General features: G+C 28.6%; 2 protein-coding genes across 5 annotated transcripts; both read left to right on the forward strand.

Moving 5' to 3' along the window:
* The first annotated feature begins 8,131 nt into the window (after positions 1-8,131).
* On the forward strand, positions 8,132-9,691 carry LOC112697965 (protein RADIALIS-like 4). Its single transcript, XM_025751379.2, has 2 exons — positions 8,132-8,576; positions 9,374-9,691. Exons 1-2 carry the CDS (start codon positions 8,296-8,298, stop codon positions 9,396-9,398), a joined length of 306 nt encoding a protein of 101 aa, XP_025607164.1. The 5' UTR covers positions 8,132-8,295; the 3' UTR covers positions 9,399-9,691.
* Positions 9,692-11,731: 2,040 nt separating this feature from the next.
* LOC112697968 (uncharacterized) lies at positions 11,732-17,905 on the forward strand. Of its 4 annotated transcripts, none has more exons than XM_025751389.2 (5): positions 11,732-11,935; positions 16,136-16,404; positions 17,041-17,155; positions 17,308-17,426; positions 17,523-17,905. In XM_025751389.2, exons 2-5 carry the CDS (start codon positions 16,181-16,183, stop codon positions 17,572-17,574), a joined length of 510 nt encoding a protein of 169 aa, XP_025607174.1. In that variant the 5' UTR covers positions 11,732-11,935; positions 16,136-16,180; the 3' UTR covers positions 17,575-17,905. The 4 variants fall into 4 exon arrangements, with proteins under 4 accessions (XP_025607174.1, XP_072054597.1, XP_072054596.1 ...); XM_072198496.1 differs by having other exon boundaries at positions 11,741-11,935; positions 15,850-16,404; XM_072198495.1 differs by having other exon boundaries at positions 11,817-13,035.
* Positions 17,906-18,490: the final 585 nt, after the last annotated feature.

Genomic DNA, 18,490 nt, shown 5'->3' on the forward strand with positions numbered 1-18,490 from the left:
TTATTCAAATAAGTAACTGTCTCTAAAATCTCTCAATTCACTTCCAAGAGTCATATCTCAACTACCCTAAGATAAAGGGACGGTTATCCATCCTAAAAGGTGGAACTACTCCAACAGTGGTTATTGGATCACCACTATAAATACACTGACACCCCTTAAGTATCTCTAAGTTCCAATACCCTCTAAACTTGCTTACCCTCTTGCTGACTTAGGCATTAGAGTGTCTTTGCAGGTATCACCCCCATTTTCTCACAAACACTAGTCGGACGGCGGCTCTCACACACTAATCAAATCGGAGACCACCATCCAACCATACTTGGGCCACTATTGCAAACCCAATCTACCTATCTCAGATTACTCACGTAACAATAACATTTAAAATTTATAATTTAAAATTAAAAAATTAAAATTAATTAATATTAACTGAAGAAAATATTTTTTTAATTAAACTCTTGATTTATACACCAAAACCGATGGCAGATCTAGGTCTCTATATTAAATGAAGTAATTACCACAAAAAATATAAAAATATTAGTTACATATAAAATTAATCATTAAAATTAATTATAATGTATTTATATATAAATATATATAATTTAACTTATTTTTAATATATATTTTATATTTTAATATATGTTTTATTTTAATGACTAATATTAAATAAATATATAATAATATTATTTCTGATTTTATTGAGGCTTTTTTTTAATATGAAAGTAAAAGTAGTAATATATCTTAATATTATAATTTTTTGTGTTTTAAGATTATGAAAAGTACACGAATCAGAGGATCCGATTTATGTATCTCAAATTTTTTAATTTTTTAACTCGGACGATATAATTTCTGTACATTTCACAAATTGAACGGTCTAATTTGTGTATATCTACAAATCAAATGATTTAATTTCTATATTTTTAACAAATCAGACAGTTTAATTTATATTTTTTTAATTAAATAATTCTACATTTAATAATAATATCCTATCAATTTACATATTAAAAAAACACGATTATCACTCAAATATCAAAAACAAAAATTCCCAAACTGAAATATCTAGATGATTGTGGTTAACAATTATTGTAATAGGGTGTAGTAGTGATGAAAAAACCCCTATATTTCATTAGGTTATATATACTTTGACTAGACCATCAGTTTCTTTGACTAACAATATGTCAGGGCATCTAGGACTTGGGGAATCTAAGCATGGATCTCCCAATCTGCGGTTACAAATAATAAATGCTTTAATTTGATGGCCCCATTAGTTATTTATTTTCCCCAACTTGCATGTATTGGCATATAGAAGAGTAGTGATGAGTGATGATCATAAAGCTTTTGAAGTTGAAAGGGAATTATATAACATATATTAAGCTCCTCTATCTCATCCTCAGAGATAATAAATAATATTCATCTTGGTATATACGTGGATGATAAGGATTCTAAATGTATCAGCATCACTGCCTCCTCCTTCACCAATTCTTGTTGTATGCTACAGAAATATTTACATAGAATAAAGTTGAAATGTGTTTTCATCTTTGATTTGTGTTATCAAAGAACATTTCTTTTATCTTATACTTCACTTTGTATAATATTAGGACTACACCCATATAAAATCGAATCGGATATAACTTATAATTTTATTTAATTTACACTGTATTTATATATAATATTTATATTTTTTTAGATTATGTCGATTGGATCGATCGAGTATATCCATTAATTTAAAAAAAATTACTTTTAAGTTTTGTTTAGTTATTTTTATAAAAAAAATGTCCAAAAAAATTAATTTTTTACTTGTTTATGTCTATTTATTCCTAAAATATTATCAATAATTTTTTTTTAATAACAAAAAAATAACACAAGATATAAATTTAATTATTCTAATTTAAAGTATAACATAAAAGATTAAAAACAAGATATCATAAACTATGCTATTTTATACGAGATGTGTGAATATACGGATCTATAAATCAAATCCGCAAATATCACTATCAAATCTACAATTCGATCCTATCATAGTGCGATCTGGTAGTTCTACGAATTCAACGATATTTACAAAATTTGTATCGAATACGAATAATTACAAAAAATATACGAATATTATCCGATCTATGTGCATCTTTATATAATATTATATTATAAGCTTCAAAGTTAATATTCACTTGTTTGCATTGATCAAGCGTTTATTATTAGGTTAAATTAATAATAGTTATTATTGTCAGGAATTATGTACTCTTATTTATTATGTTATTTTTTTTAATTTCTTAAAAATATTTTGTAATATAGAATGTATAGCTAGTGAGGAACTTAAAAAATGTTAGTAATAAAAGTAACTATATCAATCAGAAACATAAATACACTAGTATATATATGTACATTATTTATTTAGTAAGGCATAAATTTTGGTTAACACACAACAATATATATTATAATCTTTATAATCTTTACTCATGATAGATGATGAAGTTTAATTGAAATGTGTATTCGCTCGTTTTTGAATATATGCTCATCTTGGTATAATCTTTTTGTTGTTGTTGTTTGGGTTTTGATGAATTCTTGAACTATAAAAAAAGGAAAAAAATATATATATTACGGAACGAATTAGATTTTTATTATAATTTTATCACTACTTCATCAAAATTTTTAAAATTTTATTTTTTACTTCTATCATCTTTGTCATTAATATTTTTTTAGTTAGAAATATATATAACCATTTATGTCATGATAACAATTTTTTAAGAGTTTAAATTTTTTGAGAGAAGTAATTTTATGACATGGTATAAAATTTTTTTGGATTGAAAAGTCTAGAATTCGATATTTGTTAAACTAAAAATAAAAAATAGTATAAGACAAAAAAATTATCTATACAAAAAATTTACCAAACTCAAAAAAGTATTTTTATTTGAAGAGGTTTGTTAGAGATATATCTATTTATATTATCTTTTTTATTAATTTAAATTTAAAAAAATAATATCATTATATTTTTATTAAGAATAAAATTGATTTTTAATAATAAATATGTTTATATTTTTTCATTAATGTCTTCAAAAATAAATAAGTTCATCTATCATCAAATTTAAAAAATGACACTGGACAAATAAAATAAAAAACACATAATGGATATATTAGAATACCATTGGTGGCTCTAAGAATGATATTGAGTGACCAATTGATGAGGCTTAGTTATATATTATATATTCCAATAATCCAAGTAAGCAAAGAGATAAAGGAGTCCAAGGCCTAAAGATATAAAGATTCTGGTTCCTATATAATAGCCTGATAACTTTCATTAGGTGTCACTTTCATTCCACGTAGATATATAATATGAAATAATAATAAGCACATTTTATTATTATTATTATTATTAGAGAAAATTCTACTTCCCTCTCCTGTGAGATGCTAAAATGACACTCCCCTCTCTTCTATTTTATAAATGTACATTTTCCTCCTTTCTAACTTTTAAAAAATCTCATTTTTAATCCATTTTAAACTTTTTGTGTTAACTAATGTTAACTTTATCTATTTTTTAAAAAAAATTATTTTTTAAAAAATATTCATTAGCAAAAATTTTATTTTTTATTATTAAATTTTGCTTAATAAAATATTCTTTAATAAATTATTTTTTTATTAATTAAATTGTATTTTTAAAAAATTTAATAATTATGTTATTTTTTTAAATACCCTTTAATAATTTTTTAATTATTAAATTATAATTTTACCAAAATTTTTGTTAACAATTTGTTTATATTTTATTATTAATTTTTCGATATCTATATATTATTTTAACATTAAATAAAAATTTTAGTAAGATTATTTTTCAATATCAATAAATATTAATTGTTATACATATTACCAGTGGTAAGATTTTTTTATTTAATATTAAAATAATATATATTAATATAAAAAAAATTAATAATAAATATAAAAATAATTGTTAACAAAAATTTTAGTAAAATCACAATTTAATAATTAAAAAATTATTGAAAAATAGGTATCTTAGAAAAAAATAATTTAATTATTAATTTTTTTAAAAATATTTCGTTAAAAATATAATTTAATTAATAAAAGAATAATTTATTAAAGGATATTTTGGTAAGCAAAATTTAATGATAAAAAATAAAATTTTTGTTAATGGATATTTTTTAAAAAATAATTTATTTTTTTTTCATAAAAAATGGATAAAATTAATATTATTAACACAAAAAATTTAAAATAGATTAAAGAAAATGTTTTTTAAAAATTAGAAGGGAAGAAAATGTACATTTATAAAATAGAAGAGAGGGAAGTGACATTTTAGCATCTCGCAGGAGAGGAGAGTGACATTTTCTCTTATTATTAATACAACCTTGAAATTGAAATTCTTGAGAGAGAGATGGAAAATATAATTAAAGCACCTACCCCAATGATGATCAAACTTCTAAGGTTATTCACCATATCTTTTATTCTGTTTGTTATGACATAACATATATAATTTCAAAGAAGATAATGTAACAGCTATATATAATATTATAATGTTTTTGTTTTGACATTAGCTGCATGCTATGAACAGTAGGATAATGCTATATCATAGCATCTCTTTGTATTAGCAGATATTAGAAGCTAATTAAAATATGAACTACGCTATAAATATACTAAAATCAACTATTAAAATTTTAGTTATTAGTATAAAATATATGTTAGAATATAAATATATATATATTAAAAATAAATTAAACTACATATATTTTTATATACAAATATATTAATAGCTGATTTTTGTGATTGATTTTGATGTACGAATAAAATTTTTGATAAAACATATATGATAAACGTAATTAACAAGCAATCGCAGATAACCAAAAGTAATTAATTAGGGCTATCTATCTAAGAATATTTATGATAAACGAAAAGAAAAATCATAATTCTTTACATATATAAGTCTTATATTCAACATTATTTTAATTAAAAATTTCATATATAATATAAATATAAGGTTTAATATGGTTAATTATATTGGAGATTTTCTTTTATATATGTAACATCCCAATTTTTTTTAGAAAGTATGAGAAAATAATTTTTGGTAAAAGAAGGTAATTGTCAAAAAGTTTGGATGTTATATTTTTTTTCTATCAATTTTTATATAAATTAAAAATGTTAAATAATTAATGATAATATTAGAAAAATAAAAAAAAATCAAAACTTATCTTATTTAATATTTATTAGTTAAATATAGATATATAGATATTAGTAATTAATATCACAATATAATTAAATATAATATACTAAAAAAAATATATTATGGTAGATTCGTAGCTAAAGCTAGTCCTCTCAACTTATAAAAGATTGAAAGCATTTTAAGTACTCAAGAATAAATATCGGTATTTTAATTAAAAATTTTTTGGAGTTAGTAATTTTTGGTATTTTTAGTTAATATTTAATTAGTATAAATATTAAATTATTTTTAATAAATAAATTTTGTTAATTTATGTGTGTAAATTCTGAAAAAATTAAATATAGATGAAAATAGTATCGATTTATGTGTGTAAAATTCTAATAAATATAAATACAAATTATATATTTTTTATATGTAAAATTTTTGTAAATATAGATATAAATTATTATTTGCTAAATATTGACAAGAATAATAATATTTACTGATCATATAGCATTACTCTTTTAGTAATTAATTAATCATCAATTTTAATAATAAGATATATACATAATTAAAATTAAAGAATATATACATCAGTAGTATTTCTACAATATTAGAAAATTTTGATATAAAAATAACATTTTCTTGGAAGCTAAGATTAGTGAGTAATAAGGAGTTGAATGGATTGCATCCACACTTGTATGACTTCATCAAACACAACATAGACACTGGAAGAGAAAACAACAAAAAGGTAATAAGAAAAAAGTGGCTTTTGTGGTTTTATATGTCTTCATATGATCTTATATATTCATGCACATATTATAATATTATGGCCTGAGATTTTCTACATGGTTGTATCATCATTATTATTCATGGCGCCCGTGAACATTTTAGTGTACAGCCATTAGAACTACTGGACCCATATCTTGTCCTTTTTTCTAGTACAAACTTTGATCTCTTCACACCTAACATCTTTTATATATGTACTAGGGGTGTGCATGGCCCGGCCCGGCCCGAAGACCCGGCCCGGTCACGAACACTTTTGGGGCTAATTTGGTGTGATTTTATCGGGTCTAGGGCCGGGTATGGGTCTTAAAAATAGATCCGGTCATTATTTCGGGTCGGGTCCGGGCCATATCTCGGGTCACCCGAAATCGGCTCGGTGGCCCGGTCATCATACACAATTAATATTTTGTGTTATTAGTGATGGATGATGGCTATTATTATGTGAAATTTAAGTATTGTAAACCTTAATATTTTGTATTACTAGTCATTATATATAAGACTATAAGTTAATGTTTTATATTTAAAATGCATAAGACTTTAGACTAATGCATAATCTTGTGTTATTTGTATTGATTTAAATATTTGGTGTTATTAGGCAATATTAGTATTGATTATGGTTATGCTTTAATTTTACAGAAAAGTTGGTTCTTATTATATTTTTCTAAGTGAATTTTACCATGTCAAATAGTAGTTGGAGTCTTGGAAATTTGGATATTTTTACATACTAACTTACAAGAAGGTATCAAGGTAATATAATGTTAACGGCCCAGTTTTCACCCGGTTTTTACCCGGTATAATCGTGGCCCGAAAGTGTATAGATTTCATCGGGTCTAGGGTCGGATTCGGGTCTAACAAATAGGCCCGGTATATATTTCGGGTCGGGTCTGGGTCACATCAAACCCGGTTTCACCCAGCCCATGCACACCCCTAATATGTACTATATATAAATAAACTAATTTTACATCACATAAGAAAATTAATCTTTTTATATGATATGTTCATAATAAAATTAAAGTAAGTCATATGTGAAAATATATATATATAACTTAAACTTCTTCGAAGGAAATTAGTGTATAATTTTACAAAAAAAAATGGTATCTTGCATATTAATATTATTTTAATTTTTTTTAAGTGTAATTCAACCCTAAAGAAAAATAATAAAAGGCAATTGAGTTCAAAATTTAAGGTGATGATAATTCTTGTATATGAGAGAGAGAGAGAGAGAGAGAGAGAGAGAGAGAGAGAGAGAGAGAGAGAGGAGAGAGAGAGAGAGAGAGAGAGAGAGAGAGAGATGAAGTTGTAGATTAGAGATGTCTGGTTCAATTTTTTGCTCATGTCAATTCAAGGGGGACATTATTCTTATGTTCCTTATTAAAATATGGTCAAAATGCTACTCAATTTAATAATAAAAAAAAGAAGGCATGCATGTGAAAAAAGGAATTTGAAGAATGAGTGAATTTTACATTATGTAATTAACTTTCTTGGTTAATACAAAGTCGGCGCGACCCTTCAATTTGCTACTAATTCCTATATTTGTTATAATGCCATATTCCTTGAAGTCTAAGCATTAAACTTTTTTTTTTTTTTTTTGTGACTAGCATTAAACTAATTAATTTTGCACTAACAATAATCCCATAGCTATAAGTGGAATAATGTAACTTTATCTTAGCTTCTTCTAGCTAGCAGTAGTTTCAAATTCGATTATTTATCCTTAAATATTTTTTATTAAGTAAAGAATATTATATTTTTTATTAATTAAAAAATTTTAATTCTCTATAAAATATTAAAATTAATATGCTAATTAAGTTAATCGCTTTTATTTTTATAAAATTATAAAAAATAAAAGTCTAAAAGCTTATTAATTTATTTATTATCTCTAATAATATATAGTGGGTTTTTTAAAAAACATTGCACTTCTTTTTTTTTTTCAAAATATATTAACATGCAATCTTTCACAATCAATACCAAATCCTAGGATAACAAAATTCTAAATAGTTTAGGATAAACTCAAATTATTGAGTCAGAGTGTATAAATTAATATTTAATAGATGCATAAAAAAAATAAAAAATATATTAAACTAATTTTGCACACTCATGTAAAATAGGGAAATACCTAAAAAGTAGTATGATTTTTTACAATTTGTCCCCCCACTTTATGCTCCGAAGGCAACATGTAGCATCACACAACCACTACTATATAAAGGGTACAATGCATCCATATTATTCACATAAATAACTCTCTCTTTCTCTCTCCCTTAATAACATTGAGAATATATATTAATTTTCGTTACCATATAGTCATATACTATACTATAGTATAGTGTGTTTATTTTTTTTTTTATTTTTTTCATTGTTTTGTTGTGACATATAGAAGATCATCAATGGCCTCAAGCTCAGCTTGGACATCAAAGCAGAACAAGAGATTCGAGAACGCCTTGGCCGTGTTCGACAAGGACACGCCGGACCGGTGGCAGAAGCTGGCGAGGGCGGTCGGAGGGAAGACCACGGTGGAGGAAGTGAAGATGCATTATGAGATGCTTGTTGAGGATTTGAAGCAAATTGAGGAAGGACATGTTCCTTTGCCTAATTATAGAAATGTTCCAAGTAATGCAACAGTTGGATCCAGCAATAAAGGTTACAATTACATGGAAGAAGAAAGAAGGTCTTGTTATTACTACTTTCTACCACTTCTACTAATATTTATGTATACCATTTTGCACCATTACCCGAAATCAGTTATTCGTATAGAATATATATTTATAAATAAATATATTAATTAAATTAATAATTTTATTTTTACGTATATAACATTTTTATTATGGTGAAAATTCAGGTGCAATTAACATTACGTAAAATTTATTACACTTAAATTTTTACCTTTTATCATATATAACTAAAATAAAAATTATTTTACATTATTTTTTTTGTCCATTTAAATCGACACTTATTTTAAAACGGAGTGGTTGCTTGTTTTATTTAATTTATACAGAAAATAAAAATGTACTATATTGTATCTGGTATATTTAATTTACCATGATAGTTAAAAGGGATTCTGTATGTAGTGCTTATTATATTTTTCAAAATAGTACATTAAAAAAATTGAATAGATATAAATAGTAAATTGGTTAGAGCTTGGATATACATTAATTAATATCTTCTTTTTGTCCAAACTAATAATTATTATTATTTTGAAAAAAAAGTGAATAGGCATGCTAAATTGCTAATAATTATGTATTATTTTTATATATAAAAAAAGTTATTGCGTAGAGACACATAAATGCCGGGTTTACTGTCTAATTTAGACAAAACACAAATGATTTATTTCACATACACCTTATTATTATATTGTTGTGAATTGTTATTCAAGTTTCTCATTTTTTTTTAATCTACATAAGATATATATATTTAATTGTGAATTAATAATGTGGCTTGGAATCTGATTTCGTTCATGCAATGCAGGTTGAAGTTTCTTAGCCTCCAGTGAAGACTAATTAAGCTTGGTGGGACAAAAAATAGAGATTATATTATACAAATCAAGTGGATTAAGTGAAAACCCAAAAAATGCACCTAGCTTATTATTAGTAGCTTAATTAGCTTTGTTCTTTAATAACAAAAATCAAATGTGGTTTGATTTTTTTCCCCTTAAGTGTCAATGGTAGCTAGCTGTATGTTATTATCCCTTTATATATATGTAATGTAAAAAAAAAAGTTATTAATTAATTATCTCAATCATATATGCCAACTGGTTGATGGTAAATCATGACCAGTTTTTGTCAAGTACTTCTTTTCATTAATTTGTCCTTTTGATGGATACAAAATTACAAATGATATTGATAGAGACTAAACTTGTAATGTTAGATATGATCTTAGAATACTTTTCAAATTGAGAAAAAAAAACCAATATATATGTACCAAATGGTCAAAAATATTACAAGTTCCACGATTCTAAGTAAAAATATGATTTTTAAATAGTTTATAAGTGTGAACGTTTTTAGTGATGCAACTGAGAAATAGAGACTAACAGACAGAGATTGAAATAAATTTTAGTATTCTGTTTGGTGCAAAATGAAAGACAGAAATTAAAACAAGAATGAAACTCTAATTTAATTTGCACAAAGGATAAAATTGGAATTAATTAGTTGAAATAAGGGTATTTTAGATATAAAATGTTATTAAAGTTTCAGTCTCTATTTCTAAAAATTTTAGTCTCTGTGTTCTTACTTTTTGGAGGTACTAAAATACTTGAAATTGTAGAGACAGAGACAGAAATTTTAGTACCAATCTCTGAACCAACAAACATGATATTGAATTTTAATCTTTCAGTCTCTGTCTCAATACCTCAAAACAAACGCTACCTAATTGAGACTTAATTGAAATGATACATTAACATGTCTTTTAATATATTGTATTTGGATTTAAATTTTGATAATATTAAATAATGAATAAAAATTCTTAAAAATATTAGGTATGTAAGTAAATAGTGTATATGAATTTGTGATGTAATACCTAAAATTAAAGACAATTCAATCTATTAAAAAAAGTGATGTAAATCAAAATTGACACTGATTCTACCGACCATATAACTTGGATTCATAATTAGTGTAGGAAAGGTTTGAAACCTCGTGAAACAATAGAACCCTCAAAGGTTGACAAATTTTGCAACTTTTGTTCTGCATAAGAAGATTGTGCAACAGGTTTCTAATAGCTTATAATTAGTATATAATACCAAAATTAATAACGTAAGATATTGACAAATAATTCATTATTGCTTGTAATGCATGTCACTGGAAAATATAAGTACATTTTTTTATCCAATCACTAACATTATTATTTTATTGAAGACTAGTAGTGGTTTACTAATATTTTCATCACATAATGATTAGCAAAAAATTCAAATATATTATACTTTATTACTCCACTACTAAAGTAAACCTTCTAATCTAAGGATGTTTACTAATTAAGATTATATATTTGCTACTCATTCTTAATGAGTTCGTAGACAAAATGGGTGTATTAACAATTAATCGCACTTAGTTGCCATCAATGAAACTTGACTCATCCTTAAACATTATTTATTAAGTAAAAAATAATGCACTTTTTATTAATTAAACAAAACTTAACTCTATTTATTATATTTTAGATCAATAATTCATATTTAATTTTTAAAATATAGAATTTAAAATTTAAGATTTATGTTTTTTTTTTAACTTTAATTAACAAATTAATTTTTAAGGCAGCATCGCATTTTTTATCATCTTTAATACTAAGTATTACAAACTTATTAACACCACACTCGCACATACAATGCTTAAAGATTTTATTTATTATTTCTTTTTTTTTAGTTTATCACGGTATCTCCCAATTCAATAGGACAAGAACTAATCCGTCGCGATACTAAATTCTATTTAAGGATTTATCATTGGCCAATAGATTGCTACATGCACAAAGCATATACATGATGACCATTAGACCAAGATTCTGTGCATCCACTCCTTGGACTTGAACCTTGGTGCGACATGATTGGAGACCTACAAATTCCCCGTCTGGGCAAATTTCTGCCGCTATTGGTTTGGGCGTTTTTGGATAAGGGTTTAGCCTTGTTATTAGAAAAGCCCAATAATATTATTGAGAACAAAGTTAAAACATAAGCCCATATCCAACTCGAAATAAACAAACAAGCCCAACTAGCTAGCTAGTAGTTAACTTATGTCATGTGCACTCTACTCAACCGATACTGAAATAATATGGACCGAAAAATAAGAATAAATACAAACCCAATTTTTTGTTATTTAAAAAAAAACAATTAAAGAAAAAAAAAAAACAATTAAAAGAAATATTTCAATTCCCAGAAATACCCCTACCCCTACCCCTACCACTGCCACAAGTCCACACTCCATTCTCCATTCCGAATCTCTAATCTTCTTCCACCATCCCTCCGATCTCTTCACCGCCGCGTGCAAATTCTGCTTCCGGCACCGCAACGAACACCGCCTTCTCCGCCTCAGCTATTCTCGTTGCAAGGTGCACAATGCTGCTGTCTCTTTTTTTTTTCTTTGTTCATTTCAATTAACAGATGCAGCCGATCGTGGTTCATAGAATAGTTGAAGCATCAACTTAGCTTTGTAATCTGTATTATCTAATACCATTGATTTTGAGCACTTGCACTAGATTCTGTTTAAAATTCAAGTGTATCGGGTTCATATATTAGGAATTAGTGACGATCTCTTGGATCTGTTTTAAAGTAGAGAACAAAATCATTTGCTGGGTTTTAGATTGATTACGTTAGGGATCGGAGGTGGAGGACTTTCATCTTTTGTTCTGTACTTGGTTGATTGGAAGTCTTTGGTATGCAATTCACATTACAATTGAATTTAATAGCTAAGAACAGTTGGTACCAACATTAGAGTTTTAGTTTTCTTTTGTTGACAAACTTCTTGTTAATTTATTTTTATTGAAAATATGATCTAGTACATGCTTTTAAAGCTCAGCATGGTGCTGAACATGGTTGATAACATGTCCTGTTTCGGGGTGTTGCCAAAGTCTGATTTAGTAGAGGTACAGTGAGGTTTGGTGATGACTTGCAATCTTGCATCACCTTATGTGTTTCTATAACCTTTTGCAAATTTGTAATATGTTATCCTTAGTTTTTCTCTGTGTTGGTTGCTGATATCATCTATGTATAAGTAATTGATGAAATATTTGGTGTCAACAAATTTTGCTTTTATCTTGGACTAGTATTGTTACTATGCTAAGAGATACCTTCGTTATGGATATTACAAATAAACCTTGCATATTTGGTTTTTGTTGCTGCTCCCGTGCACTGCATGGGCAGCAACACTAGTTGATAAGAAAGTTTTGCTTCTTACATTGTATCGGTGATCCTGATAACCCGTGTTCTGAAATCGAACCGGACTGGCCGGTTCGACTGGATTAACTGAGAACCGGTCATCTAACCAGTCTGATTGATCCTCAAAATTGCTCTGCAAAAAATCGGCTAAAAATCGGATGAACCGGCGATTAACTAGTGAACTGGCCAAATCGGCCAAGTTTTTTAAAGTACCGGTTTTATCAGATACCCCAAGCTCTGTCGTCGCCGTCGCTCGTCTTCCTCCTTGCCGGCGGTAAGCACTGTGTCTTGGATTTTGATAATACTTGGATGTTGATAACTCTGTTAGCACTTCGCAGCCATCTCCTCGGCGTCGGTTTGCTGGTTTAGGGTTTAGTAATTGATTCTGATAATACTTGTTAGTTGTTAGTAATTGATTTGCTGTATTTTCTGATTTTGTTAATATTTGGATTTTCTTCGTTAATATGAATTGATGGCTTGATACAGAGTTATTCTGCTTTTCAATTTTTTTTCATTTTGTTAATTATATTAATGAATTATTTTGTAATTCTAAATTTGATATAAGTTTAATTTTGGGATTCTGGATTTTGAATTTTGCTATATTGAATTTTGCAATATAAGTTCAATGCTGCTGTATTGAATTTTGCTGAATATAATTCTGGATTTTGAATTGCTGTCATTCTGAATTGTTGTATGTAATTTGTAATTTAGATTTCTAGATTTTTAATTTGATCCGCATACGAAGCCATGACAAATCCCTCACCCGGTTCAATCAATCATGGCATTCATAGACATGTTCCTGTATTGAACTGCGTATTTTTTTTGTTAATCTCCCTATATGTTGTGTTCTCTCTGGCTAGCATAAAGTCACTCCTACTATATGGTGAAAATTTCTAGAATTAGGTAATTGTTAATCGCCATCGCGGAGCTCTTCTCCTCTCTGTTGCATCTCGTCTCACTCTCACCGCGAACGTCTCTCCTCATCGTCACCTCTGTTCACTGCTCGGCCGTCACCTCCTCTCACCGGGACCTTGCTTTCACATCTGTTCCACTGCTCGAGCAGTCGAGCTTTTTCCCTTTGCTCTCCAGGTTCTCTCTTTATCTGCTAAGTTTCTTGATGAGGCTGTGAATGTCTTCAAGGCTAGAAGTATGGAATTAGCCCTCCCTAGTTGTTTGTTGAGGACTATTGTATTTTGATTGACTTCATTTAGTGATTTTGTTCAGGTTCACTGTTCTTTTCAATTTGAGTTAATTCTTCTAAAATAATTTCGTTATATTTTGGTGGTACTTATTTTGGTGGTACTTATTAATTTTGTTGATTGTTGATTTAGTTGTCTAATTGTATGGATTCTCACTTCTGAGTTTTTCTGAACTTCTGATGCCATATGTAATTGATAATTGTGTTTTGAACTTTTGATACTGCATGTTGTTGCTTCTTGATGTGATTAGAAATTTTCTGTAAATCTGTTCAATAATCAATATTTAGTTATTAGCTGTATTTAATTTGTGTAAATTTGTGTTTGTAAATTGTAGTTATTACTAATTAAAAATTTGTATTTTTAAAGATAGAACAACTAAATAGTGATCAAGCATTACATATATTAAATTATTAATTTTCAATAATTTTATTTAATATTTAATAAAACCAGTTGACCATTAGTCGAACCAGTAAATCATTAAATCAGTAATCTTATCGGTTTATTGAGAGGTCCGATTCTCGCAACCTTACTACGAACTCCTCCCTCAGCTCTCTCCCTTCCAAGTTCCAATCCTAATTTCCATTGCACCCTAGTTCGGCGTCGTCTGTCCCTCTCTCTCTCTCTCAAACTGCAGCAGCAGTGGTGCTCACTAAGCCAGCGCCGCCTAACATTCAAAATTTAGTAACCTCTCGAAGCTCTGCTCGGCCCTCTTCTCCTCTACGTCGTTGCGTCTGGCCCTCTTCTCTCTCGCACATTGGTAGCTCTTTGACCCTCTTCTCTCTCGCACAAGCTCTTCTCCTCTGCGTCTCTGTATAATCGTTCCTCCTTCGCTAGCAATTCTGTTTCGCTCCTCCCTGCCTCGCCGTCTGTTTCGCTCCTACCTTGCCGTCAGTTTCGTGCCTCCCTCGCCGCGCGGTAACCAGTGCTTGTTCGTTTTTTTTTTGTCGTTAATAACTTGATTTTGATGATTTTGAGTTTCTACCTCTGATTATATGATTCTGTAATTTGGAATAATGTTCATGATTATGAGTTTCTGATGGATTTGTTATGTTTTTTCTTTTATTAATTTGTATGAAACTGAAATAAACTATGATGTTGAGAATTTTAATTATTCTGGATTAATTTTGTTGATGGTGTTTCACTGATTTGTTAAATTTTACTGGCTGAGTTGATGGTATCTTGCTAAATTTTTTGGTACAATTTTGTTCATGGTTTGTTTTTCTTTGCTGAGTTAATTTTTCTAAAAATTTTCTGGATGTAATTTGTGTTCTTTTTGGCTATATGTAATTTGGATTGTTTTGTGCCTTGAAAAACTTGTTGTCTTATAATAAAAAAATTAATAAATTTCTGGGTATTAGATTGGTACTCTTCTTAATTCTTTCTGTTCCTTTTTCCTTTTATTCTGTGGCCTGTTGCTTGAATTTTGGATTCTCGGGGTTGTGCGGGTATGGGTTGTTTGTTTGGTTGTTCCAATTTGGGGAATTTTTATGGTCAGAAGTAGATTGCTGAAAATTTCAGTTGATTCTTTATGATTTTGTGGTGTACTGTGGCTTCTTGTTTTGTGGGATAGAAGCCAATTTAATTGAGCATTTTGTTTTGAAAAAAACTTGCATTTACTGCATATCTTTTGCAAAGAGAACTTGTTTTTAAGACAATGAAAATTCATTCTAAGGCCAACTTAAGTACCTCATATATTTGTAGATGCTTCAGAATTCTTCTTACAAATCCTATCTAGTCTTTTATGATGCTTTGGCCCCTTTAAAACAAGCACTCACTTGGTATCATTGGTGGGATTTAGTGAAATAGTAAAACTTGTTTCATTTAATAAAGATATATGTTGTTAAGTATTAACTTTGGGTTCTTATTGGCTTTTTATTCTATTTTATTAGATGGAGGAAATATGGAAGGTGATGTAAACTCTGAATTTTTGAATTTTATTAGTTTATAAATCATTGAATTTAAATATTTAAAATTATATATTGAATTTTTAATAATTTTATTGTATATTTAATTAAACCGGTTCAATTATGGTTCGACTTTGGTTGGATCATTGAACCATTGAACCAGTCATTCACTTGACCGGTTCAATGACCGGTTCGGTTCTCGCAACCTGATACCTTATGTTTACTGCCAATTGTGAAATACTGCACTAAAAGTGATTAACATCCACTTCAGGTTTTGATATACTGGTATCTCTTTCTACATCCTTGTTGATCAAGAATGCAATTTTTCGGAGGGTCTGAAATCAGTCCATCACCTCCTGTACCAACAGCTTCAGGGAACAATGGCCATATGATGTATGTGTTCAATAGGAATGGTGTATGCTTGCTCTATCGGGAGTGGAATCGCCCATTGCGGACATTGAATGCTCAGCAAGACCATAAGTTAATGTTTGGACTTCTTTTTTCACTGAAGTCACTAACAGCGAAGATGGACCCTACCATGTATGTTGGTTATTTTATTTAAATAACTATACGCAAAGTTAAGAATTGTTGCAAAATTATGCAACAGATATAATTTCGGGTGAGGGTAGTGCGTTAACAATGTTGACCATTTTTCATGGATAATTGACCATTTCTGTTACATTGTTGCGAAGGTACCTTCTTAAGAATACTGTTTGCATTTATACATCATTTTCTGTGCAATGTGTAGAAATTACAGCACTAGACAATGATAAGGAGTTAAGTTGCGCATAGGTGATAAACCTGCAATTGAAAATTAAGTCCTTGGTTTTGGTTGTCAATTCCTAAATGGTCATGTAAGTAATGTTTATAACCTCACACCATGGTATCATTAAGTTAATAATGTGCTATGATCTCATAGTACTTAATGGGATGGTTGTTTATTCTGATGTGCCCTTCATTTTTATCCTAATTAGGTGTAGTTTTCTCCTGCTTGTTATATTTTGTTTGTGAAATTGTTTTATTACTGTATCTTGTCTACTATTTCTGCAATTTGCCATTGATCAACAATATAAATGATGATGGATGTTTTGTATGATTGTAAAAGGAGTTTCTTTGGTGTAGACTTTTTATACTGAACTGGTAGGTTTAGTTCACGTATTCCAACTTATTGTGCAGTGCAGAGAAAGGAAACCTTGGTGTGCCTCAGTTGCCCGGCCAAGGTTGTTCATTTCACAGTTTTCGGACCAATACATATAAACTTAGTTTCATGGAAAGTCCTTCCGGAATAAAGGTCAGCTACAACAATGTTCTTGTATACCTTAAGATGTAGTTGGTGCTAATTTAAGTTGTAATTAATTTTTATTTGGCACTTTGTCCATATTTGTAATTAACTTGTGGTTATGATTATATTGAGATTCTCCATGATTTTCATGTTTCATGCAGATTATCCTAGTGACTCATCCTCGAACCGGTGATCTGCGGGACTCCTTGAAGTATATCTACAATTTGTATGTTGAATATGTTGTCAAGAATCCACTCTATACACCCGGATCTCCTATTAGGTAACGTAGTATATATCACTTTTTCTTCTCAAATTTTCCCCTTATTTACCATGGAAGAACTTGTTTGTTGAATCAATCTTTGATGGGTTTGTGTAGGTGTCAGCTGTTCAATACAACATTGGACCAGTATGTGAGAGGCATTGCCTAGAAGCTATGAAGTTCCCAATCACCATTATTGGTGAACCATTGATCACCATTATAACTAAACTCATTATTTTGTGAAGTTTTTTAATAACTTTTTTTTATCCTTTCATCTAAAATTGAATCTTTCCTTTTCCTGTCCACCAAACCACCACGCTTAGTTGACTGAATTCTACTATAGTGTCCAGTCGTTAATGTGATCTTGAAGATCTTTGATCTTCAGTTGTTTTTGCCAGAGTTGCTGCTGCGATATTGAGCTTCTCTTGTATCAACATTCAATCTTCAACAGAGAGCTATTGATTTATTCAATCTTATAGCATATGATGTATTCAATCTTAATTAGATATTGGCCCCACCTTGTTAGCAAAACGCACACGTTTTGGGCACATGGTTAAGGTGTATGTGTCTCATTAATTTACGTTAACCCATTTCATTCTTAAATCCAGCGTTCTTATTCTTCTCTTCTTCACGATCTTTTTTTCCTTTTCTTTTAAGATTCCTAATTCTTTTTCTTCTCCAAACTAAAATTCCTATTTTTTTTCTCCTCCCAATTAAAATATCTAATTCATCGTCTCTAATACCTCCTAGAAAGTAGCATTTGATTAACTGACTGGAAATAAATGATAATATGTATTTTTGTTATAGCCAAAAGTTTGACCTTGTGAGACCTTAAACTTAAACACACAGATGATTATAGTACGTACGTTTTGACTTACAGATGATATTATATCACACCATTTCTTAAACATGTGAACGAATATACTAATGAATATTTGTGAGATTATTTGGTGAGACAAAGGTGTTGCATTTGGCATCAAAGTTAAATGAGTATTTACCTATCATTTTCTTTATGACTAGTTGAATTAATAGGTTGTTTGGCATTTTGGTTTGGTGTAGGTATTGAATATAAACTCCTAAAGGAA

The sequence above is a fragment of the Arachis hypogaea genome, chromosome 6 (assembly GCF_003086295.3).
Source record: "Arachis hypogaea cultivar Tifrunner chromosome 6, arahy.Tifrunner.gnm2.J5K5, whole genome shotgun sequence".
NCBI classification, from domain to species: Eukaryota; Viridiplantae; Streptophyta; class Magnoliopsida; order Fabales; family Fabaceae; genus Arachis; species Arachis hypogaea.